This window comes from Sarcophilus harrisii, chromosome 2, assembly GCF_902635505.1.
Source record: "Sarcophilus harrisii chromosome 2, mSarHar1.11, whole genome shotgun sequence".
Taxonomy (NCBI): Eukaryota; Metazoa; Chordata; class Mammalia; order Dasyuromorphia; family Dasyuridae; genus Sarcophilus; species Sarcophilus harrisii.
In genome coordinates this window covers 206,437,984-206,465,298 of record NC_045427.1, presented here as the reverse complement: position 1 = coordinate 206,465,298, position 27,315 = coordinate 206,437,984, and the positions used below count along the sequence as shown (strand labels likewise).

General features: G+C 33.6%; 1 protein-coding gene and 1 long non-coding RNA gene across 4 annotated transcripts in view; one reads left to right on the top strand and one right to left on the bottom strand.

The window, feature by feature from the left end:
* CDH13 (cadherin 13) overlaps positions 1-27,315 on the bottom strand; it is a 1,300,132-nt gene that overhangs the window by 310,810 nt on the left and 962,007 nt on the right. For all 3 annotated transcript variants that reach the window (XM_031949184.1, XM_023494633.2, XM_031949183.1), the window contains one exon: positions 3,745-3,923. In XM_031949184.1, coding sequence (XP_031805044.1) covers positions 3,745-3,923 — 179 coding nt within the window. The remainder of the gene's footprint in view (positions 1-3,744; positions 3,924-27,315) is intronic.
* The window catches only part of LOC116420938, a 96,272-nt gene continuing 81,264 nt past the window's right edge, over positions 12,308-27,315 (top strand). The window contains exon 1 of the long non-coding RNA XR_004231356.1: positions 12,308-12,478. This is a non-coding gene — a long non-coding RNA (uncharacterized LOC116420938). The remainder of the gene's footprint in view (positions 12,479-27,315) is intronic.

Here is a 27,315-nt window from a genome sequence, read left to right as displayed (position 1 = left end):
TATGGGCATGACTTAATATCCATTTTACCATTTACACATGAAGAATGTGGCTAAACAAATCCTAGAGATGTTGACCTTGCCCACTTGCCTTACTTTGTATCTATATTTTTAGCTCTGCCCACTCAGGTACTTCGAAAAACATTACTATCAGAAGTAGGTTTATAAAAAAAAAAAGTGGGAAACTAGGACAGGTGGACAGAGGATCAGGCCTGAATTTAAGATGACTAGAGTTCAACTCAGGTCTCAGACACTTACTGGTTGAATGAGCCTGGACAAGTCACTTAAAGCTGATTGCCTCAAAACAAACAAGCAAACAAACCAAACCAAAACAAAACAAAGCAAACAAACAAAAAATAAAGAAAGAAACAAAAAACCTGGGGAACTCTGAGGTCCCAGGGATGCTGGTAATTAGTAGACAAATAGCTGCACCTGTTCTTATAGTTTTGTCTTCTAAACTGAAAATTGTGGGATACATGAATTATTCACCAAAAACTAGTAGCAAGATCTCTGATTAAGAACTAACTGTTTCAGTTCCCAGACTAGGAAGAATACTAAGGGAGAAAAAAAAATAATCAAAACACATTAAGTAATTGGGATAAGTGTGCTCTTTGTTTTGAAAAATTTGTTACCTAGGGCTGAAAGACTTCTGTTTAAGCATATGGGTGATTTAAATATAAGGCAAAACAAGAGACTTTCTACTTGTCAAAGAGCAAAAAAATTTCTACTTTTTTTTTTTTTTTTTTTTTTTTAAAGCTGCTGGTGGAGGTATGAATTGGTCCTAGTATTTTGGAAAAAAATTCTATTTACATAAATAGGATCTAAAATGTTTTTACTCTTTGACCCTGAGATTCTACTGCTGGCATGTATTCCAATGAGACCAAGGATAAAACGAACAATCTCAAATGCACTAAACCATTTATGGCTGTACTTTTTTTTTATTATTATAGCAAAAAACTGAGAGAGGACAAAAGAGTGGAAGTCTATTTAAAAATGGCTAAATAAAGAGTGGCACATAATTTTAATGGAATGTTAGTGCTCTATAAGAAATTATAAATGTATAGAACAGAACTGTCAAATATGAACAGCAATAACTCCACAAGTGACAGAACCAAATTATAATTTGGAAGATTCAATAAAATAAATAAAAATACAATAGAAAATAGACAATCTTAATATGTGTTTTAATGTCAATATGTCGTTCACAGGTATATTTTTGTATAGTTTAGTAAATTATTTTTTTATTTTGACTCCAATGGCATAGACTAAAGAGTGGGATTGGAAGACCTGTATAAATTAAATCAAAATTAGGAAAAATAGAACCAGGGAAAATATACATAATTATTATAATCATATAAATGAAAAGAATAGGAACAAGAAAAACAAAACTCATTGCCATGAAGTTACAATGAACAATGTTTTCATCAAAGAGGGGATTAAAAATTTCAGCCAAACCATCCTTATCAGAGGTGGGGAACTATGGCTGTGGAATTTTGTGTATAGTGTCAGATTTGGTTCATGTGTTAGTTTGAATTTTTTTTTTAACCTAGACTGTCTTTTTTATTTTAAAAAAATCATTGTTATAAAGGATAGTTCCATGCGAGAGAGGGGAGGAATATTTTGAGAAATGATGGTGCTATAAAAACAAAAATCAATAAAAATTTAATTAAAAATAAAATAAAAGAGCTTACACAAGTATATGAGTAAAGACTTTAAACTAAAATAGCATGGCAGCACTTTAACAATGCATTTTAGCAAAGCCAGAAGGTAGAGTCAGCATAGACTTCAGCCAACCATGGTCTGCAGAGACTCCATTTCCAGCAGAACCATTTCTGTCAGCAAGTCAGAAATGCAGTATCTGAGGGAGACAACAAAGCCCATAGGAAGAAAACTAGTCCAGCTGAGACTAGAAGACTAGTAACATTGTGAACAGTTTAATATATATATATATATATATATATATATATGTAAATAACATAGACGCTATCAACACTCTTATCTATATGACTGCGTGGTTGCTTAACCTTTCTATGCTTCAGGTTCTCATTTGTAAAATAAGGAATTTGTCCTAAATGGCCTCAATTTCCCTTCCATCTGGCTGAACATAGTAAGGGTAAAAGGATGAGAGAGGTAAAGTCAATGATACCTTAAATGTTAATAAAGCTTGAATACATAAGACATAAGATAGTAATAATGGAAACAGGATATTCTTGAAGCACAGCTGATTATAATAAAAAAAGTGATGGGCCTTATGCTGACCTTGAAGTTTCAGCAGGAAATATTCAGGGCAATATTCCACTATAAGCTAAGGATTCAGGATTAGAGTTCAGGACATGAGATAGAGATCTTAAAATACATTACCTGAAATATATATGTCTTCCCCTTTTTTGAAGTCACAGAACACTTAGCTCCTTTACTATGCTTAGAGACAGCTAAGTAGATCAATAGAGTGGTGGTATTGAAATCAGGAAACCTGAGTTAAAATTTGGCCTCAGACACTAATTTGTGTAACCTTGAACAAGTCATTTAACTTTTAATCAGCCTCAATTTCCCCATCTGAAATAAAGTAACAATAATACTTACCTCCCAGGATTTTGTTGTGAATATAAAATGAAATGATGTTTATAAAGTGCTTGACAAACTTAAGAAAATAAATTAAGACTAGCTATTAGTCTTTTAACCTCTAATCTTACAGATGATAACTTTAAATTATCATTTCACTATTCCATATGTGTATATTATTGTTCCACATTGGTCACTTAAATTCCATGAATAATAGAAATACATTTTAAATTCACTTTCCAATTTCCTTAGTGTCATGTGCCATACTTTATACATATTGAATATTCAATAAATGTATGTTGAATGAATGAATAGAAATCATCTTTAAAAAACAATTTAATATTCCTTGTTACTTACAAATTATTCATGCTGTGCATTATTACGCAGAATTCACAGCTTACCCAGTCCCAAAACCATAATTCTTTAGGCCCAAATGATTAATAATGATGATAGAAATAATAATAATAATAAGTAATATTTACATAGCTCCAAATATGTGCCCAGAAGTGAAATAAATTTTTTTTATAAATATTATCTCATTTGATTCTCACAACAAACCTGAAAAGCAAGTACTCTCACTATTCCTATGTTATCATCTGAAGAAACAGAAGTTGAGTTGTATAAGGTGATAAAGCCAATAGTTGCCTGAAATAGGATTTGAATTCAGGATTTCTTGACTCTAGGCCCACCACTCTATCCATTGCATATTTAGTCACTTATTTCCTACTGGATTTGGGAGGGTTTCTACTTTTGCACAGACCCTCTTCAGATAATATAGGACCCATTCAGTTCCATAATTATCAGTCCTCTCTACTGACCATAGTTTCTATGTTAAAGGTTGTTTTAGCTGATTATATTCATATCAGGTTCTATAACTCTGGTCACTGAGCTTTTCTTGATCACACTGTGACTCAGCCCTAGCAGCCTATGGCAGAACATCCAAAGGACAATCTATTTTGCCCTCCTCACTGAGGGCAGGAATCTTTGGCTTTAGGGAGTATCATGAGCCTGTCTAAATCTAGCCCCTTCGAACCCAAAGGAGAAAAAAAGAATGCAGGCTATTAAGAAACTTTAGGTTCTGGCATTTATAATGCAGAGTATTGTTGAATGGCTTTGAGAATATTCAGTGTTTTGAGAATCTGAGTCTGTTTTTGTTCAGCAGCAAGTCGATGGCTTTGAACTTACCTCTCGGTCCAACAGCGCAGGTGACACTACAGTGACGATGTCTCCTTTTTCAGGATCAATATAGAACATGTTGGGAGATGGCTTGTCAGGAGTCTGCTGCAGGATGTTGTATCGCAGGAGGGCATTGTCTGTGGAAGGGTCATCAGCATCAAAGGCTGTCATACGCATCACGGTGGTTCCTGCAGGGAATAGGATAGAAAGGCAGGAGGTGTTATTATGACTCACAACCAGCATCAAGCAGGCTCTGCTTGCCGCAAATGACACTGTGAAGACTATTCAAAAGTCAGAATTAAAAAGAAAATAGCACTCACTGGATCTTTTACTTGTTTTCTCACCAAATTCCATTAAAGTATTCAATAAAACAAAGAAAAGACACATAAGGCATTGTTGCTGTTTTTTTGGTTAGCTGTCTTTTTTATACTCTTTTGGACCCCTTTTGATATTTTCTTGGCAAAGACAATCAAATGTTTTGCCATTTCCTTCTCCACTCATTTTATAGATGAGGAAACCAAGGCAAGCACATCTAAGTCACTTGCCTAGGATCACACAACTAGTGTCTGAGGACACATTTAAACCAAGTGCTCCAGGCTCTGGATTCTATGTACTGTGTCACTTAGATGCCAGATATTAAAGTTGAAGTGAGCTTTCCAGTTGGTTCTGGTCATGTTAAGAGTTTCTGTTAGACATCTATCATCAGTAGACAGATAACTACTATGAAGCATGGTGGAAAGATCAGACCAAGATGTACATATCATACCTGGCAATCTGGCCAATTTGAGGTCCAGTAAGAGGAGCTATGGTCAACTGAAGCAACCATATTCTCTGTGACATTCTGCTACAATCATTTAATTATAAAATAGACCTGTGCTTAGGGTGTATGCTGAATGTATTCATGCAACTCAGAGCCTGGACAGGATAACCATCTCAGAATCATAAAACTAAGAAGGCAGATCTAGCAATCTGGCTTTCTCAATTATCTAATTTGAAACGTATATGTATATGTTTGCAATGCACATGTGTATATATGAATAATGCATGCATTATATTATATATATGCATATGTGTATGCAATCACAGAGCTGTATAAACATGTATGCATATTGTATATATATATAGATATATAAATAGATATAATGCATATGTTTATACATGCATACACACATATATATATTTGTATAGCTATATACCTATAAATGCATGTATTTATACACATATGTATATAGAAATAAACACACACATATTTATACATACACACATACAGCCAAAGGTTGAGCTAGCTTATTATGAAAAGTTAATTGTGTCAATGTACTATCAAATTAATATTCCTTTCTACTGTTTTAAGATTTTATATTTTCATATTTGCTAATCTCTTGCTTTATGATACTACAAAACTCCAGAAACCAATATTCCCCTTGGCTAATCTGGCTGTTCACTCAATAAAAAGATCAGAGGTTGGAGAATTGAGTAAGTTTCTAGGCTATATCAGTATTTAATGTGGCAATTATTTCCCACCACTGAAGCTTCTCTAGAAAGTGCTGATAAGAGGTAGATTCCTTTACTTTTGGTGATTTACTTTTTTTCAAATGTGTTGTCAGTTCATTCAAAAAGGTTCTATTGAGGTCACTATCATTGGTGTTTTCTTCCCATAAATAGGCTTTCTTGTAATTTGCCATTGATTTGATCTTTAATTATTAAACTATCTAACTTCATAGCAATCATTACAGATTCATCTGCCTCTATCTTGGTCATTAACATTTCTAGTACTCTAAGATATTGTCAATTTTTTTTTTTCATTTTTCAGTGTTTGCCATTTTTAACATCTTCAGATTCTTTTCTTGAAGAAACTATTTGTAAAGACGCAACAAAGGTCCCATTTAATCACTAAACCTTTAGTTTAAGGCAGGTTTTGGGCTTAGTTTTTCAAAACCATAATTACAAAGCCCTCCTGAGAAACCATTAAAGAAGTATTTAAACCAAAATAAAAAGATTGGAGCAGGGAAAACACATATGTGCATATGTGCCAAGTTACACAGTATAGATAATAGCCACAAAGAATGAAAAGCTTCTGGAAGCACAGAAATTCACAGAATGTAGAGGGCAGAACTTTACTTGAAGCAAGGAGTTTACTCAGTGGAATTGATGAGATAATGGTTCTCTAGTTTACATATACTTAGTACTTAACATGGTGATGTAATAGTTCTACAGTTGAATATAATTACAATAGGGTATTTAAGGGCTGAGAGAACTGGGGACAGAGTCAGACTGAGCTAGAATATAACAGAATCAGACTGTGGAAGGGGACTTGGTCAGACTGAGACTGTGACAGATTGAGACTGGGTCAAACTATGACAGACACAGGCTATGTAGCAGACAGACTGTGAAGGAGACAATAAAGACTTTAGGCTCTATTCTTGTCCATCCTCATGGTGACTATCCTGCTGAGACTAAGGCCCATCCGGAGGACCTCCAGAAAACTAGCCTGGACATTACAATAGAAAACAAATTCTAAGAAAAGAGTCAGGAGAAAAATATAACTTCAAATGACTACATAAATATCAAAGTTTAAGTACCATTCAAAAAGAAGAAAAAGTTTTATCTTAACATTAGATTAAACATTTGACTTGATAAATAGTGATATTGGTATGGTGAAACTCATAACAGGACCAAAGTTTAGATGGATATTCCTTATTGTAAAGAAATACAGTTGGTAAAAAAAACAAAACAAAACAAAAAATCTTTATAGGATAGAAAAAGGAGTAACCTTATTGAATAAGAAAGCCCATCAGATGAGAAAATCTGAGAAGAGGGGGAAAAACAACATAGAAAGTATATTGACGAAGGTCAAATAATGGAGAAGTGATTTTTTTATATGAGTATATTACAGATTATCTGGATAAGAGGGAAAATAGTGGGGAGTTTTGTAAAAATAATAAGGTATGGTATCGTAATGCTATGGGATTCCAATTATACATACATCAGCTGGAGCTCTTTATCTTAGTCAAAAGCAGAGTAGGTAATCATTTCTAAATTTGCCTTAGTGATCATTCCATCCTTCAAAAAGTTGAAAGAACCAACCAAAAAATTTATAATCTGGAGATGATTCTCACCAACAAGGAGGGACTGATTATTGAGGGTGAAAATGATGGGAACTTTTGAGAGCAGGTGGTGGATATGGGGGGAGGCAAATTATAATTTCATCCTAGAGTTTGCATTAAAGAAGAGTGTATACAGTCATAGTCTGATATGTACCCTTTAGATCAGTCATTTTTCAGCTATATCTGACTCTCTTTGACCTCATTTAGTGTCTTCTTGGCAAAGATACTGAAGTATTTTGTCATTTCCTTCTCCAGTTTGTTATACAGATCAGGAAACTGAGGCAAAGGAAAACAATTTCAATTAAAGGGGTAAAAATAGGATTTATCTAATTAATATGAAGAAATAGGTAACTCTCCGATAAATTTAAATCTTTAAAAGAAGTGTACAGTAAATGGAAGCAAGGTCAGATAAAAAGAATAAACATTAATAAATGAATAAAAAGAATAAATCCTATCCTTTGAAAATAGCTTCAGGAAAACTTCAGCTCAGTAGCTAAAACTGAAAAGGCAAGCTAACAATTTTTTTTAACAATGCATAATATTTATAATTTTATTTTTTCCCATTTAAATGTAAAAGCAATTTTTAACAATCGTTTTTAAAATTCTGAGTTCCAAATTATTCCCCTTCCCCTTTCCTAACTCCATCATTAAAAAGGAATCAATTTGATATTGATCATACCTGTGCAGTCAAGAAAAACATTTCCATAGGAGTCATATTGTGAAAGAAAACATAGATCAAAAGAAAAAAATCTCAAGAAAAATAAAGTAAGAATATAGTATAGTTCAATCTGTATTCAGACTTTCTCAGATCTTTTTTTGGGTATGGGTAGTATTTTTCATCATAGATCTTTCAGAATTGTCTTGGATCATTGTATTGCTGAGAATGGCTAAGTCATTCACAGTGATCATCTTACAATATTGTTATTACTTTGTATACAACACATTTCACTTTACATCAGTTTATGTGTTTTTCCAGGCTTTTCTGAGAACAACACACTCATCACTTGTTTATTGTAGTAAATTTATATATATATATATATATATATATATATATATATATATATATATATTAATACACATTGCTTTATGAATCATGTTGGGAGAGAAAAATTAGAGCAAAAGCGAAAAACCATAGGAGAGAGAAAAAAAAACAGAAAAAAAAAGAAATGAACATAGCATGTGTTGATTTTCACTCAGTCTCTTTAGTTCTTTTGCTGGATGCAGATGGCATTTTCTGTCCAAAGTCTATTGAGATTCCTTTTGATCACTGACCTACCAAGAAGAATCAAGCCTTTCATAGTCGATCATTGCACATTCTTGCTGTTACTGTGTACAATGTATTCTGGTTCTGCTTGTTTTGCTCAGCATCAGTTCATGTAAATCTTCCTAGGCCTTTCTATGATCACGTTGTTCATTATTTTTAAAGAACAATACTATTCCATTACTTTCATGTACCACAACTTGCTCAGCCATTACCTACTCCTTTCCCAATTCTTTGCTACCACAAAAAGATCTAAGGCAAGCTACAGCTGACAAAAATAGCTTTGTCCTTTTTTTCCCCTTTTATATTGGCAGGGATGAAATGTCAAAAAAGATATAGGATATCTTTTTTATTGAGTAGTTGGAATGATTATGCTTCATGAAACAGAATGCAGAAGAACTCACTCTCCTATGAACTCTAAATAGAAGAATGGCCATTATACTGGAATGATATAATAATTATCTACCGCCAGTTAATACTCAGGATAAGAAAGGAAATATTAAAGAGATAGTTAGTGAAAATTAGACTAGAAGAAGTTATTATAAAGAACTAATGTGAATGCCTCATAAATGATTTATGCCAAGCTAAACACATTTGATATGTCTTTGATCCTGATTATTGAAATAGCCAATGAGGGGAGTGGTACTATATAATCTACTCAAAGCTTTTGACACTATATCTCACACATTTTTCTCTCATTATATTAGAAATAACACTGGCAGAAATTTAGTGATCACATTCATCAGTTATTTCAATACCTGAGGATAGAGTTCATGTGGAGCAAGTGACTTAATTCGTTAAGGAACTTACAGAGTTTCTTATTTCGTTTGTTTTTTGGAGAAGATAGGAAGATGTCCATTAAATAAAAATCTAATTATACATATTCAGAACACATTGGATTGCTGATCACAAAGTCTCAGATTAGTTGTTAATATTTAACATAATATTAATGAAATATTTAATATAATGGCAGCAGTTTTCCAGTGTATAGCCATTTGAACTTTTTAATCAATAACTTGGATAAAAGACATGGATGATATGTTAATTAAATTAAATTTCCATAGATGGAAAAAAGCTGAAAGATACAGCTAAAACACTGGATGACCTAATTAAGATTAAAATAGATATTGGTTTGTTAAAATTTTGGGATGAATCTAGTAACATGTATTTCAGTAGGGATACCTATACATGAGTAAAAACAAAACAAAACAGAATGGAGCAAAAGAAAAGTTTTCTCAATTACAGAATTGTGAGGCATGATCAGGGACCATTTCTGAAAAGATTCTAATTTTTGTTGTTGTTATTGTTGTTGTCATCATTGGATTGTAAACTTAATGTTAGTCAACATTATGATATTGCAGTTTAAAAAAAAGAAAAAAAATTGAATTGGGAAAAAACCAATCAGAATGAATAAAAAAGGAGATGACTTCAAAGGATAAGGTGGTGAAAGTATCAATATAATTTGCCTTTACCTTCCCCACTCCATATCTGGAGTATTGAATTTAGCTCATAACACTATAAAGGCACTAATACTGATGAGAATGTTCAAATGAAAACAATTAGAATGATTGAAGTCTCTTGAGCTCATGTTAATAGAAATTAGTTGAAGGAATTGCTCTTGGGTAGCTTGGAGATGATTCAGGGATACTATGATAGTGATCTTCAAGCATTGAAAGGATGTCATGAAGAAGAATTCAGTTTATTTTGTTTGGTCTCAGAGGGTCAGAACCAATAGCAATAGATGGAAACTGCAGAAGCCAATTATTGATATTAGGCAAGCAAATAAAATCATAGTGATTACAGTGCTCCCAATCCTAATCTTTGGGTATGTGAATGATATCCTCTGGATCTCCCTATAACCATCCTCTTCCTCACACTGCTTCCATTCACCATCTCATTTTCTATGCCTGAGATGTGCAGTGTGCTTCTATATTTCTCTCTACTTTTCAATATTTATCTCTGTACCTTCTATGGTTTATTAAAGTGTGATTGCAGCCCTGTTTCCCACTGAAATAGGTGGTCTTTCCTAATGATTACCCAAAGAATGGGTTTGCCTGCTCCCATTTCATAATTTCATAAATTATCAATTCAGCACTAATTTCATGGCTTTTCTGGCAACTTACATACCACATATCCAAAGAAAAATGGAAATTGATAGCTAACACCAAGATGTGTTGTAGCTTAAAATCTGTGCTGTTCTGTCTAATTCAAGTTCCCTTTCATCCTCAATAGGAATATATATATATATATTTAAAATTTATTTTATTTGAAAAAACAGTAAGAAAAAAGAAAAACAGAAAAAACCCCAAACAAAATAAAGCAAAACAAAAAAGAACATTGTCATGTGCCCAGCAGAACATCAGGGAGTATTCAAAATATAAAACAAGTTACCAGATCAAGAAAGTATACACACACACACACACAAACACACACACACACACATACACACATACATTAGTTAAAGAAATTATATCCATTATTGTTTATTCCTTTTTTTTGTTTATTTTTTGTTTATTCCCTTATAAATTGTACTTTGGTTCTCTGCTGTGCACCTTATTTACTTTATTCTTTTCCCTCCTTTTATCTCTCCCTACTCCAAGCAAGCTATAGTTAAGAAAAGATATATTTTTGTATTGATATGTAGATATATATACACACATACACTCTCATAGTCACACATACCATACATAGACACACATGTATTTCCTATCCCTGATGTCTCTTTAATTAAATTCAACTCCACAAATTGCCTTGCTATTACTTAACCTCCCCCCCACCCAAAGACCTCTCCCTTGTTTTCTTCCCTCACCCTTTGCTTCCCTATCGGCCCATCCTCCCCTCCTTGTTTTTTTTTTTTTTTTTTTTTTTTTTTTTTTCCCTTTTTAATAGATTTTGAAGGGTGCTGTACCCTTCATGGTATACATGTAGTCTTGTTTATTGAACTCATTCCTTATGGGAGTAGGTTTTCAGAACTACAAGCCTTCCTCCCCCCAATTCTTCCTCTGCCCCTCATTTGTATAACCTGATTACTATTTTTACTTTAGCTCTGCTAATTTTTTGTTTGAGTTTTCCCTATTGTTGATGTGAATCTTAAACATGTTTTCCCATGTAAAAAAACAAACAATTTGTCCATGTTTAAACAGGTTGCCTATGTTAAGTTCTTTACAATTGATTTTTCATATTGACTCTTATATGTAAAATTTTTTCCCTCATGTTCTATCACTCCAGGACAATTTTTTTGGATTATTTCCAGCATTATTTTGTCAAGATTCTCTTTTTGGTCACAATTTTCTTGTTATGTTTTCTCTTCTTGATCTGTTCTCCAGATCTGTCTTTTTTCTATATAAGATGTTTCACATTCTGTACTATTTTCTCATTCTTTATCATCTGTTTTATTATTTCTTGGTTTGTTATTGCCTAACTGGCTTCTCCTTGCCCAATTGTAATTTTCAAAGAATTATCTTCATCTTTGAGACTCTGTACCTCCTTTTCTAGTCAGTTAACATTTTTTATAAGCTTCTTGTTTTTCTTGGATGGTCTTTATTTTTATTTTTTTTATTATTATTATTTTTTTACTAAAGTTTCTTCCTCTGAAGATGAACCCTGGTCTTCCCTATAATATGTTTAAATAGTGGGATTCTTTCTTCTTAGCTGATTCATTTTTTTAAATAAAATGTATTATTGTGGGGTGAAGGGATGGTACTTCCAGCTTCCCTTCAGCTCTCTACTCTGACCAGGACCCCCAAACCAAGGGGTCTCCTGCAAGTTCCCACTGCCAGCAGCATTCCTGTCCTACCGCTTATACATTCACCTGATTCTGGTTCCTTTTAGCCTAGGGCCCTATCTTAGCAGCACAGCTGGGCCTAGTATTCCCAACAAACTGAGGTGCTCTCAGTCTTCCTGGGCTCAAATCCCAACTAGACAAAGTGCTGAAGGTGGAAGTCTCTGTGGTTCACACTGAAGCTCCAGACACTAGCTAACTCAAGGTGTTCCCACTTAATGTTTCTGCAGAGCAACCTGACAGGTGTTTGCATTTCAGGCAGATTAATCCTTAGCTAGTCTTTCTTAAGCTCTCCTGGGTTGTATCAGGAGGGCCCTTGTTCTTCCCCAAGTCTTCTTGATTTTCCATCAATCTATGTCTGCCCTGAGTGCAATTTTTTTCTATTTGGAAGAGAAATCTGGAGAACTTGAAATTTTCCAACCTACTCTGCCATCTTTCCAGAATCCTTCTCCATAGAATTATATAGAGAAAAATATTGCTGTTTACTACAAGAAAAGCAACCTGGGCAGTTTTTTAATCTATCAGTAACCCCCATCATCCTCATCATTACCATGGCTTGCATCTATCTGCTTCCTGTATCTTCTAACCTAGGAGAAGGTAAGGTTTTCTTGCACAGCACTAAGAGCCTGTAATGGTGAATCACATTGGACTGGAAGCAATGAAAGAGATGGTTCTTTTTACCAATATATCTTTTTTCTCTCTTATATTTCTTTGGGCTGTCTTTCTTTTGATTTTTTTCTTTCACTGTTCTAGGAACATTTTCATCACAGCATCTGGTGATGTCTCACTCTATTAAACTGCATATAGGCTTATGCCTCCTTTTAAATGAATGTGTGTGCATATAAGATAATACAAAGTCAATATAACTGAACAGTCTTCATCCTTGTTTTGTTTTATTTTATTTTCTTGATCCTAAACCATATTTTCTGGCACTATCTTCTTTGTGTCTACCTTTGTATTGCAGACCTTGAATATTTGTAGACATAGTTCGGAGGATCTTGCCAAGATCTTCAAAGAATTTCCCTTTTTTATCCTTTGCAATCCTATGGCAATTATCTACATTGGTCAGAATGTGTATAAACAAAAGTTAACAAAAAAAAAAAACAGTTTGTATAATTATACTCATTGTGAGTCCTTGAAGGCAGAATGACCATGCGTCCCAGGACATTATATTTTTTGTTGCCATTGGCGTAAAAAAAGGAATCAATTCTTTCTCTTTTGCCTCTTCAAGGAGAACCTCTTTGCTGTTATTATATTTAGCTGTGACTTTTTTATGTTTTATGATTTCATTTCAACTTATTTAAATCTTATTCTGTCATTTACCATTCCTCTATGTACCCTGTGATCCAGGGACACTGGTCTCCATACTGATACTACACACAGTATTACATTTCCTAATTTTAGGCATTGTCATTAACATGCTTCACATGTCTCTCCCTTTTCCACTTCCACTTTCTGGAATCCCTGGCATCTTCATAAAGTACCACTTTCTACAAGAATTCTCTCCTAGTCTTCATTTACCGGAATGCCTTCCCCCTCCTATGATTACCTATTTATCCTTCATATATCTGGTTTTCTTATGTTGTTTTGTATGTAGTATCTCTGCATTCCACTGTGAACACTTTATAATCAAACTGTTTTTTAACCTTCCTCTGTATTTTCAGTGTTCAGCAGAGTTCTTTTTTGACTTGACTTGAATGATACAATTCCTATATCATCTTTCCAGCTAATTTTAAAAGTTTAGGTGGGGTTGGAGTCAAGACGATTGAGAGAATGCTGGAAGTTACTTAAATTGCCCTTAGTTTCCCTCAGAAGTAATACTAGAATGCTAGAACAATGACAAAACCTACCAAAATTAAGAGTGAAATAAGTTTTCAAATTAAGAAATCTTGGGAGAATGTCAGAAAAGGGCTTTTTGAAATGTCTTACTTTGTTTGCAATTATATATCTATATCTCTATCCATCTATACTTGTATGTATGTATCTATTATACTTTTGATTGTGGGGAAATATTCTTCTAACACCTTGATATAGATCTGAAAGGTACATTAGTGTTCATCTAGTTTTTTGGTCTTGACATAACTAAAAAACCTACCAAAATTAAGAGTGAAATAAGTTTTCAAATTAAGAAATCTTGGGAGAATGTCAGAAAAGGGCTTTTTGAAATGTCTTACTTTGTTTGCAATTATATATCTATATCTCTATCCATCTATACTTGTATGTATGTATCTATTATACTTTTGATTGTGGGGAAATATTCTTCTAACACCTTGATATAGATCTGAAAGGTACATTAGTGTTCATCTAGTTTTTTGGTCTTGACATAACTAAAAACAAAGTAATGAGAAAATAAGTTTATTCAATGTCAGTATGAATATACTGGATGCTTGTACCTAGTTCAGATTCTTTAAATTAAGAAGCAACAGTTATCACAAGAGTGCTGGACTTGCAGTTTATATGACATGAGTTCAAATTCTGCCTTAGATTTCGTCATTTTAGCAGTTGTTCTCAGTGGTCTGTAAAGGTCCTTCTGGGTCTCAACCTATAATCCTATAAATGTAACATCTTGGCTCAGCTATGAATAAAACAGCCTTAGAGGTAGAAAGTTCAGAATTTAAATGCTACCTCCTGTGCCTGTGTCACCCTGAGTGGCTCTAAAGAACGCCTGAAGACTGCAAAGAGGTTGGGGGAAATAGTTTTCACAGGAATTCCAAACAAGGTGAAACCACAGGTTGTCCCCCACATACATTAATGTTGTACACGCAAGGTAACAATAGCATAGTCTACAGATCCTGATGGAATTCTCCTTTTCCAGGAACTGGAAAATGATGTTGGCATCAGGTAAATGAAGGATCATTAGAAATATTTCCTGCAGGTATGAAGGCATACATTCTGTGATTTCAGCCTTCTCTATATTCACAATATTTACTCTCTAGAGGGTCAAAATAAATTATAATTGCTCTGTCGCTTCCAGAGCCAGATGGAATAACACAGGTCCCTTCAAAATCAAATAATTACAGGTTAATCATTGGAAAGCATAATGACGAAGTCATTTTCAGGGGTAGAAGGACCCAGCAGTCAGCCTGACAATCTGATAAACAATTCTGATTGTTCTGCCTTGAGCAGACAGTCCTTTTCCTCTTGACTGTATTTCTGTGATTAAAAAATACTGCCTGCCAGAGTGACCTTGAAGAGACCTCTTTGAAGTTTTGCTTTACTGCCACTTCAGCAGAGTCACACCTTTAAGAAATGGAGGCAAGATCTGTCAGTGTGGAAGTTTCACCAGCGATGAAAGGTCAGCTAACTTCAGGAGGACTGGACATCACCAATGGATGTCCTGTAGTGGCTCCCTAGATTATGGCATTATTTTGTTCTTGAAATTTCTCACCTTGTCTCTGCAGTTCTATTTTGCTCCTTGTTGCAGGGAAGATATTCTCTTAGTATCAGATATAGAATTGGAAGAGATCTTTAAATCTATCTAGTTCAATTCTTTGATTTTATAAATCAGGAAATTGAGGCCCAGAGAAGTTAAATGATTTGCATAGATTAATTTAGATACTAGCTAGCAAAGCTTGGGTTTGAACCTGCTCTTCTGATACCGAATCTGACATTCTTGTCACTGTACTACAAAAGTGAACAACCTTTAAGAAAAAGTAAAGGAGATAGCTAAGTAGAGGAGCTGAAATAATTAATAATAATTATTAAAATGTTATTATTGTTAATAATTAATTCACTGAAATCACTAAGGCGTATCACTTCATTTGTGAAATAATTCCAGATTCTCTCATCTGATAAGTACTTTATGTCTCCTTAAATAACCTAGCATTTATTAATCTGAATACATGTTATAGTTCTTCATCTACTTTTCTCTCTCTCCCTTCCCCATCTAGTAGAATGTAAGATTGACTTTTAGAGTGGAAAAAACACTGACTCTTATGGCAGAGGACCCAGAGTCAAATTCTCTCTCTGAGACTCAACATTTCATAGGTAGTAAATCATTCACAAGTTCTCAGGGATTCTGTTTCTTTGTAATATGAGTGTTGGACTAGATGGTCCCTTCTGGTATGAAATCAATTATCCTTTAAATCCATGAGGAAGATATTTGATCAGATAAGACTGAAGCCACCAGGAGAGTCAGGAGGATAATTTCTGGCTGCACCCCAGCTCTGAAACTTTGCTTCTTTATTTCTATATCCAAGCTTCCCTGACATCCTTCGAATCTTAGCTAACGTCTCATCTCTTACAAGACAGCTTTTCCAGTTCCTTTGAGACTATGTATGTATATATATATACATATATATATATATATATATATATATATATAGTATGTGTATCTATGTGTGTATATACATATACACACACGTGTGTTTAATTTAATGGAAGCATGTTATCACCAGGTATATAATGGACTCAAGATGCAGAATGAGGCATATAATTTTTCATCATAGTCAATATGTGTGTGTGTATGTGTCTGTAGGGAGTATAGTATGGGATGTATGGATGTATGTTGTAATTGACAATGTATATTTATTATGAATTTTGCTTTTCTCTTCAACAAAGAGTTGGAAGAGAGAGAGGCTAGGAATAGGGCTCAAAAGAATGAGAAGAGAACATAAGGAATCAGGTACATGTAGGGCACCTTTGAAAGTTGTCTTAAATTTATTATTTACATTAAAAAAAGACAAGCTCAGGTTTGCCAGGGGGATTGGGTAGTAGATTATTGAATCAACCTGGGATTGGGTTGGCAGTGAGCAGTCTGAAGACTGTAGGGTGAATATTTCAGACAGACTTCACTTTTACATGAACCCCTGTCCTCAGGACTTTTGTGGACTTTGATTTTGATCATTGAGCAGGACTAGAGAATAGTCCTCTTATCTGCTGCTAGGCAAGAAGTCCTCATTCAAGTCACTGCCTTCTGTGTCTTTTTCAGGGATTTATTAGTTTAACATCCCTATTGCTAGGGTGATTATTGTGCCATGTTGTCATATCCAAGAAGATCCTTATATCATATATCACCTTGGAAAAATCGCTTGTCATCTTTGAGGCTCTACTTGCCAATCTGATGGGGGAAATATGGATTTGAATGGGGTTTTATCTAGTCCTACATCTGTGATCTTCTGGTTCATTCTTCCAATGATTACTCCACTCTTTTTTTTGTGTGTGTCCTGAAATAGATATTCTATTGTTAATAAATTGTGAATCCTATTTTTCCTACAGTATAAATATCCCACTGTACCTTCTGGAACCTTCAATCTAATATGAACAATATGTCCTTCAAATTTGAACATTGGTTCATTGCCTTCTCTCAATTATCTTTTATGCATTTTGTGTTTTATAATGTATTCACATGTTGCTCCTCCTCCTTTCCCATGTAAACTCCTTCAATAAATAAACTTCCTTCCTTCCTTCCTTCCTTCCTTCCTTCCTTCCTTCCTTCCTTCCTTCCTTCCTTCCTTCCTTCCTTCCTTCCTTCCTTCCTTCCTTCCTTCCTTCCTTCCTTCCTTCCTTCCTTCCTTCCTTCCTTCCTTCCTTCCTTCCTTCCTTCCTTCCTTCCTTCCTTCCTTCCTTCCTTCCTTCCTTCCTTCCTTCCTTCCTTCCTTCCTTCCTTCCTTCCTTCCTTCCTTCCTTCCTTCCTTCCTTCCTTCCTTCCTTCCTTCCTTCCTTCCTTCCTTCCTTCCTTCCTTCCTTCCTTCCTTCCCTCCCTCCCTCCCTCCCTCATCTTTTCCTTTAGTCTTTTCAGAGTCTAGCATATTGTCTGACACATAGTATACATTTAAAAATGTTTATTGAATTGAATATTTTTATTTTACTTCGACATACATAAAACCTAGTGCATTATTGAATGAATGAGTTTTAAGCAAAAGTTTCTAGAAGGCTAAAATTTTTAAAGTGCATAGTTTTTAGCTTAAAAACATGTCATGTAGTAATGACAATCTCATTTTATGTCTTATTCCCCAAATCAAAACAAAAACATCTGGCAATTAGTAGTTAGGTTTATTTAGCTAGGTAAGATGAACATAAAGGCTGTTGATGTTGGGAGGCTGAATGCCCTGGGACACTTGCAGCTGCTATGTGTTTCTAATTTGATAGTAATATTGCTCTTTCGGACCTTCTCGGTTCAATGTCTCTTAGATCCAGACATTTCATAAATTGTAAACATTATCTAGACTTTTAAATGGAGAAATCTAGGTGTCAAATTCTGCCTTTTCAGATGAAATTCTTGTGGTCATATGACCACACTCCATTCCATAGAATAGTGCTGAAAATCAGCCAGAATCCAACACTAACTCTAGTTCCAAGTCTACAAATGTGACTGGTTCAGCACCAGCTACAATACAGTAGTATTGTGGGTTTCCCTGAACCTGCCAGAATCATTTCTGGTAAAACTAACAGGATCTCATATAATCCACCAAAATGTCATAATTCTCCAGTGGTCTTTCACCTGTCTGAGGACACAGCCTGGAACCTTATTATTATTATTATTATTAAAGCTTTTTATTTTCAAAACATATGCATAGTTTTTAGTATTCACCCTTGCAAAATTATTTATATATATATATATATATATATATATATATATATATATATATATATATATATATATATATATATATTTATATTTATTTCCTGGAACCCTATTAAAAAATCCCTATTAGCAAAGATAGAGAAGCTAAGGATATACAATCTCAGGAAAGTGACTATTACAGCACAAACATTTCTAGGCCAGAATAGTATAATGGGATTATCTAGCCAGTTCTGTTTTATTCACAGTAATAGGTAACATGGTTAAATTTCAACTACTTAGTTTCTGTGTTCTCACTATTCACAGTCTGCAGTGGAATGCCTTTGGATGTCAATGGAAAATGGACTTGAGGAAATCAATTTGGATTCAGGAACCGTGGGTTCCTATTCTGGTTCCACTACTTATTATATGATTTAGAACATGTTTCTTATTCCACCTGAGACATTTTCTTTAGATATAAAATAAAAATAATTTCCAAGGTTCCTCTTCTGAATCTACAGTTGTCTCACACAGTTTCAATTCTGAAGTCTTGAATCTGCTCTTTTGGGAAACTATGTCCATCTGTACTTTAACTATCTTAGCTTCACTTAACTTTTTCAGAACTCCAATTTTCTAGCTTGAAGTGTTTTTCATGAGTCCCATGAGCTGGATTTCTCTTCCAGTCTGTTTTTATTTGGCTTTAAGGGTCACCTTGGGGCATAGCCATCTATAGTTCAGCCAAGGGAGTATTGCTTCCTTTCTCATTCATTCGAGATTCTTCTTTGATTATAAAGGATCATATAGTCTGGCCAAATTTTTATAGTTTGGGGGCATTTTTCTGTGATAGTCTTAGGTTTTTATTCATCTTTCATAAACTAAAAATCAAATCATACACACACACACACATATATATATATATATATATATATATATATATGCATGCACAGGCATGTATGTATATGTGAATATTTCACAAGGCTATATTTTCAAATATCAGGTTTTCTAAAGGAAAGGATTTGTGTCAATTCACATTGGGACAAAGAAGGATTAATTCATTCTGGGAATTCTGAGCACAGAAAAAGCATTGCACCTGGTGTGAGAATACCTGGTTTTTTTTTTTTTTTTTGTACTTCTCTTCATTATTGGGCAAGTTCCCTAATATATCCAAAACTCAGTTTCTTCCTAAGTCCAATAAATCATAAAATAGAAGAAAGGCATTTATAGAGCTATTCTTTGAGCCAGGCACTGTATGAAGTGATTTTTTTTTTTTTTTTTTTAACAAATATTATATCATTTGGTCCTTGACAACAATCCTGAAGTAGCTATTGTTATAAACTCCATAGTCACCATGGGAAGAACATTTATAGCATCTTTAATTCTAGATGTCAGAATCTTTGGATTTTTGTTCTATAGGATTTAGGACTCTGAATATAGCTTAATTTTAGACACTGTGCTTGATAATCAGAGAGCACCTCTCCATATTTCCTTTCTTCCCACTTTCTAAGTCAAAGATAAATAATCATTCAGTCACATTTCCTCCACAAACTGAGAAGCTTTTTAAATTAGAAGCAAATGAATCTCTGAGTGGTAGAATTTCAGGTGATTAGAGAGCAATGATGCATCTTTTTACCTTGGATATGGGAAACTATGTATGACCACATGGGGTTTCAGAATACTTTCCTACACTGCTTGTTTCTTTTTCTATTCTTACTAACTAGAAGAAGGTTTTCCCAATCTCAGCTCTTATAACCTATTGGTCATTTAGACTTTTCCCCAAACCTAAATAAATAAAGATTTATTAAGCACCATGGTATCCTCACACAAAATAGACAGTCAATAAATATTTGTTGGCAATGGCAAATATGGTCTCACACCCCTCCAGCAAGTACTAGAATAGGTTCTAAGGGACCTGAAAGGTTTGTTTCTTGGAACTGGTTGGAGGTCAAAAGCTCAAACACTTTTCCACTAAGCAGAATGTTCCTGTATGTCCAGTATAGTCTTGTGTTATATTTAGGAGTTTAAATAAAGGAGATGAGACAGTGATCATGAGTATGCAAGTTAATACAGTCTTCATTTTCCCTCCAGAAAGTGCACCTTCTTTCCTTAATTTGTTGTTATATATTCATAATACAAAATGGATGAAAGGTAAAAAAAAATCCGTTTTTTCAATATTATCAAATACATACCAAGCCTTGGAAATATTATATCTACTTTGTTATAACCCAAAAACTGTTTCAGATGTTTTAGGTGCAATTTATCTATCAGGAATGCATTTAGGCTAGTGTTTAAAAAAATCTAGATTAGTCACCGTGTAATTATAAAGGAAGTTTCATGTTTTTTCCCCTGTAGAAAGTACTACTAATAATAGTCTATATCCATTTCTATTTAAAACCTTCAGCAACCATAAGCAAATGTCTTCTCTACAGGTACTGAATGCAAATAGAAGAAAAAGAGAAAAATTAAAATATTAAAAAGAGGGGTGGAAATGGCCTATTTTTCTAATGCTGTTCCTCTCTTGGGTCACTAATGATACCTTTACTTAGAGGATGAGTCAAGAGGTAGGGCTAATGGAAGTTCTACAATTTGGCATTTCACCTCCTCTTAGGTCGTACATTGAAAATGCTGAATTAAATTCACAAAAACAAATGTTTCTAATTAACAAACATTCTGGGGAGCACTAGATGATCTAAAGGTGACACATTTGGCCTTTTTATTGTTTTCATTTTTTAAAGAATACCATCCCATTTAATAGCCATCACAAATGATTCTGCTGTTGGAATTTTCATGCACTAGATTTTTAATGCAATAGTCTTTCTTAGCATAAACATTAAACTACCCTAAAGCCTGAAAGTTTTAAGTACAAACTGATAATGACACATGTATTAAGTTGGCACACAGCCAACCATACAAATATTCATTATCCATCTATTTATTTCCAGGGGTTATTTATTTTTAGCCTGACAATTTTGAAATAGGTTCATTACAGGCCCTATGACTATTTTACTCCCTGAATCCCTCTGCTTCATCATTCAATTTCTAACATGTCTGTGCCCTAGTTTTCTGTCAAGCTATTGTTTAATTAAATTTTAGCGGTCTCCTCCTTAGGACATAGGACTATTTGAAGAGAGATGTTAAGGTGATATACCTGCGAAATTGAGATCTAGTCTAGTACAATCCACTTTACCACTCTTGAGTTCTTTGTTTCATCTGGGAACTTTAAGAAGTAGCTTTGCCTCAACCTCTAAAAAATAACCTTTTTCATTTCTTACTCCCTTTTGTGTGTCTTCCTGTTGATGGTGATCTTGCACACACACAAAAAAATCAATATATTAAAGTAGTATTGCTTAACCAGAATGTTTAGTAAGTAATAAGAAAGAAAGCTATGTATATCAATCATTCAATAAACATTTATTAGGCATACAAATATACATATAATATATGTGTGTATATATGTTTATATATATAATATGTATATACATATATATATACACATATATACTATCTGTTTATATTCATGTATACACATGCATATTTGATGAATTAAATTTATAAGTATATGTTTTATATTTGAATATGAGAATTAAAATAGTAACTGAAGGAATTCTTCACAAGATAATAAACCATATACATTCATTTCATTTTTTAATTTATTAACTTTAAATGACATTTTAATTTTCTTAAATGATGAGATTATATGGTAATGAGACTTAGTCTCCTTTATCTTACATGAGAATATATTTTGACACTTTGAGGTTAGCTTTACTTTACACACATACACACACACGTACACACACATACATTCTAAGTCATACGTTAGAATGGATTCAAGACCATTGTTAGTCTAAGACATTTAAACAAATATACAAACAAAAATATATAAAAATTTCATTTTTAATGTAGTATCTTTTTAGTTCTCTTTGGTAAAATACTCTGCTCATAAAAGAAGAATAGAATTATATACTAGGGACAGAGAATTATTTTATTTGGAAGTTTATTTTTAATTTGAACTTATAACTTCATTGATTTAAGGAACTTCTGGAAAATAAATTCCATCAACCAACATAGATCTTTAACTTAGCATCTCCAAAAATTGCCTGGAACACTGAAAGTTTAAGGGTTAAACAATCAACAAATTTTAGAGGTAGAATTTGAATTTGGGTCCTCTTGATTCTTTGATTAATTCTCTATTCATTATCCTAGAAATTTTTTCTAACCTGGGACAGTACTAACCACAGTAAACTGAAATTAATTTTAAATCTGCTATGGAATTTTAATTGTATTTGAAATTTCAAAAGTAAATATTATCCATTATATAAAAAGATGAAGAAATATTTATGAGACAAGCAGCTTTCAACACTCACTTGAAAGTTACATTATGAGAAAACAGTGGAAAGACAGGAACCTTTATCATTTTCCTTTGGCCCACTGTAATCTGTTCTTAAATTTTTCTAGTTTCTGTTGTTTCTATTGATGCTTCAAATGATCAAACAGCCAATTTATGAAATTCAAAGATGAGAAAAAGGCAAGAATTATAGCAATAGTTTCTTCTTTGTATTTTCAGTGAGTAATAAACAATAATACACAGAACAATGCACAGGATAATATATATATATGTGTGTGTATGTATGTATGTATATATATATATATATATATATATTTATATTTTTTTATTGATGGCATATCCTTCACAAAGGACTCGATTAATCCTGGAATGCTTTTCATTCTTACCTCTTCTTAGAATATCTGGCTTCCTTTCACAGCTAAAACACTATTATCTGCCAAAGGTCTTCCCAGCCCCCCAGTATCTAGTACCTTTCCAATAAGCTTATCTTGTATATACGTACATTATTGCATGCTATCTCCCTTAACAGAATATAAGCCACTTGAAGACAAAAATCACTTTTCCCTGTTATTTTTACCACCAGTCCATATATTTTGTTGTTTGGTTGTGTCCAACTCTTTGTGACCTTAGAAGTTATTTTTAGCAAAGAATTTAGAATGACATTTTCTTCTCCAACTCATTTTACACATGAAGGATTGAGGCAAGAAGGGTTAAATGACTTGGCCAGAGTTACATAGCTAGTAATTGTCTGAAGCCAGATTTGAATTCAGAGTTGAGTTTTCCCAACTCCAAGCTTGGCACTCTATCCACTGTTCTATCTAGCTACCCTCTGCCACACATGAGGAACTTCAGATATACTTATAAATTGATTGTCTGTGATGCTATGGAGGAAGTGGCCATAGAAAGACCAGAGTACACGGAAAAATTTCTGCAGTTATGACTTTTAAAAAGGTTTTTTGACAACTGTATTTCAGTAGGAGTGGTCTCCTTTATAACCCTATTTATTTTATTTTGTGCATATAAAAACATTATTCTGAAGAACTAATTCCCAGATGGTCAACAAGATTTATTACACACACACACACACACACACACACACACACACACACACACACATATACCATGTAAGTTAAAAACTTCTGCTATAGAGAAATTCATTCTTTAGGAAGAGGTTGGACTAAATGACCTCATGTCTATTGAAAGACTGAGATTTTAGAATACTAATATCAAGACTCCACCCAAAAGGTTCTCCTTTCATGACAAAAGGAGAACCTAAGTCACTTACATGCTGGATCATTCCTTACACCTACAAGCCTGGTTTCATTTAGTGTCCAAGATCATATAGGTATGTGGCAGAGTTCAGTTCTGAATCCTAACCTCTTTGACTTCAAATTCAGGATAAAAGAGGGAAATGAGAAACAATCCCCAGCAACTACTTGTGGATTAGGCTCTTATAGATATCTTGCTCTTGACCTTAGAATGTTTGACACCAGGATCAGGACACTATTCTACTTTTCAGACTTTGGATTCTTAGACCATCAGCTTGTATATGACCCTGAGTTTGAACTAATTTTCTCTTGATCTTTTAAATTTTTTTTAGTACTTTTTAATTACTTTCATACTTTTTCTTTCCATGATCTGTCTCTGAACTATATCTATGTGTTGAAACCATAATGTGTTTACCAAATCCTAGTCAACCAGATAGCTACATGTAGATTCAGCTTTGTAGAGATATGATATAAAGTGAGAAGCAACTCCAAATACCTCTGGCTCCATATAAACTAACAGATTCCTTCATGTATAAAAAATATGATTATTCCTGGTTAGAAAGGTAGAAATTAAGAGATCACCTCAAGTTACATTCATACTTTCTACATATGAGTCATTTTTTCCTCAGTATTACTTAAGTTCCGAAGTGATCTTTTTTCCTCTCCACCTCCCTTCTTTTGAACAACACACATTAGTCATTACAGTTATATTTTATAATTTAATATTAGTCAAACTTGCTTTGGTTTCCTTTTTCCTGACAAAAATAAAAAGAGATTCTTTCAGAAACATAAAACTGTAGAAATTATTTATCTCTGAAGGTGTTTCAGAATTAAATTATAAATTATTCTGGAATTTGACCATTAATTCTCATTCTTTTATAATATGAGAAATGACAATAATTCCAATATTTCTTAAAACAGTCAGATAAGTTTTCTCTTGATCTTTTTATGCTGTCTAATTCTGATTACTTTGTGCCACTCTAAGACATCATTATGTAAATTATATGTATTTATATTGCAAGAACTCAATATGAAATGTTTCTAATTTATGTGACTCCAGGATGGTTGGAAAGCACTAAAGATATTGAGTCTGGATCAGAGAAGACTGGCAGGAGATTACTGTCTCAAAGTATTTGAAGGACCTTCAAATGTAAGAGTTGTCTGAATTGCTCTCCTTGACCCCAGATGAAAGAATGAATTTGGACAAATGGATGGCAGCTGCAAAAAGGAAATTTTCAATTCATAATAAAGAATATTTTATAAGAATTAGAGCCATGCAAAGGTGAAGCAGGTTGTCTTGATAGGTAATAGTTGTTCTCCTTTGGAGGACTTCAATCAAATGAGTAGTTGAGATGGAGATGTTTAATTTTTTTTTTTTAATGTAATGGGTCAGATCAAATGGCAGTTGAGTTCTCTTGAAATGCTAAGAGTTAGTGATTATGGAAAATCATGCATTGTACTTACCTATTTTAATGCATCTTTTTCTAGACTAAATTATTTGCATACTGGGACTATGTCATCTAGAAAAACATTCCTTCCCCTCTTCCACACCTACTATCCAACTCCCCCCATCCTCCCAGCGTTACCTTCCATTTACTCTGTATGTGTCTTTCATGCACAGTTAATTAAATGAGATCTTATTCATCAATATGCAAGCTTTTTGAGGACAGGAACTACCTTGCTTTTACTTTGTATTTTTGCATTTAGTACTCTGCCTGGCACATGATAATGAATTGATGCCTGTTAATTGATTGATGTCTTATCTGAACTTTGTATCACATCTATCTCTGAATGGAGGGGCTTGCATATATTAGGAATTTCACATGAATAAATTAATAAAAATTGGATGGATAAATAGCTATATTCCATGATGTATTTAGTTAAAGGTCACCCTCTGTTCTCCAAGCTACCTTAGAAACTATTTTCCTGAAACTGTCATTGAAACTAGAATATTACAGAAAAATACACACACATTTTCTTTCTCCCTACAAAAGAGTACTGAAGACTGTGACTGTTCTATTCACTAGATAGTTGTTTATTTTTCAACTTCTTAGAAAGATGGCAAAGTACAATATAATGTGGTAAAAGACCTGATCTTGCAGTCAGAACAAATAATTTCATATCTCTGTTATATAATATTATTGATATATAATGTGATAAGATTTGAAAAACTCTTTACATAGTACACATTTTATCTTTAAAACAACCTTGTGAGCTAGGTTTTAGGTTCTGTTATTGTTTTACGGATGAAAAAAATTGAGGCTTAAAATGATCAAATTACTAACCTAAGATTACACATCCATAAAGTGTAAGAGGTGCTAGAGTCAACCCTCACATCCAAAAAGTGTAAATACAGTTTGGCATAAGGCACAAAGATCCAAGTCTTAATAGCTGAAGTTTCCTTAGGAAGAGGTGGATCATCATTCAGAGTCCACTTGTATTGTGCACAGACACTCTGGGGAGCAGACAATCTTTTACAGAGGTAGCTGAAATTATTGAGGGAATGTCCGTTATACCACTCTTTGCCCCAAGTCAGTTATATGGGTCCTAGAAGTTAAAAAATAACCCAACAAAGTAGGAAGTACCTAAATACACTCACTCACTCTCTCTCTCTCTCTCTCTCTCTCTCTCTCTCTCTCTCTCTCTCTCTGTCTGTCTCTCGCTTCCTTTCTGTCTCTCTCTATCTCTCTGTGTGTCTCTTCGTCTCTCTGTCTCTCTCTCTCTGTGTCTCTGTCTCTGTCTCTCCCCTTTGCTAAGTATGGCCCTTTGAAGTAAAATTGGAATTGAGATTTCTTCTAAATCCGAGTGTACTCTCTTTCCCAGTACACATACTAATATTTCACACTTCACACATCTGTGAATTTTGGCAAAGAATTTCAATCCTTTGTACCTCAGTTTCCACCTCTGTAAAATGAAAGCAATGTGGTACTTAAATTAGAGGGAAACTGAGGATCTATTCTAGTTATTTTTATGAAATCTCATTTCAATTGTTTATGAAACAAAAGTCATATAATAAGAACTACTAGATAACTAGATAAGATTCAATCAATCAAAAAACTATTAATAAGTCACTAAAATGATATAACTTAGACATGTTTATCACTGATCATCCTTTTTTTAGGGACAAGAAAATAAAAATAAGCATAACTCTTATAGTTTAGATAGAAAGACCTAAGTATCTCATGGCCATACACTTAGTTGCTAATTTTTCTAACTCATGTACATATTATGTGGTCTCTGGAAGAACCTGAGTCACAACTCCAGATTGAAATAGATTCATATATAGTTCCCCCAGCTTCGTGATAAAAGAGGGAGACCTAGG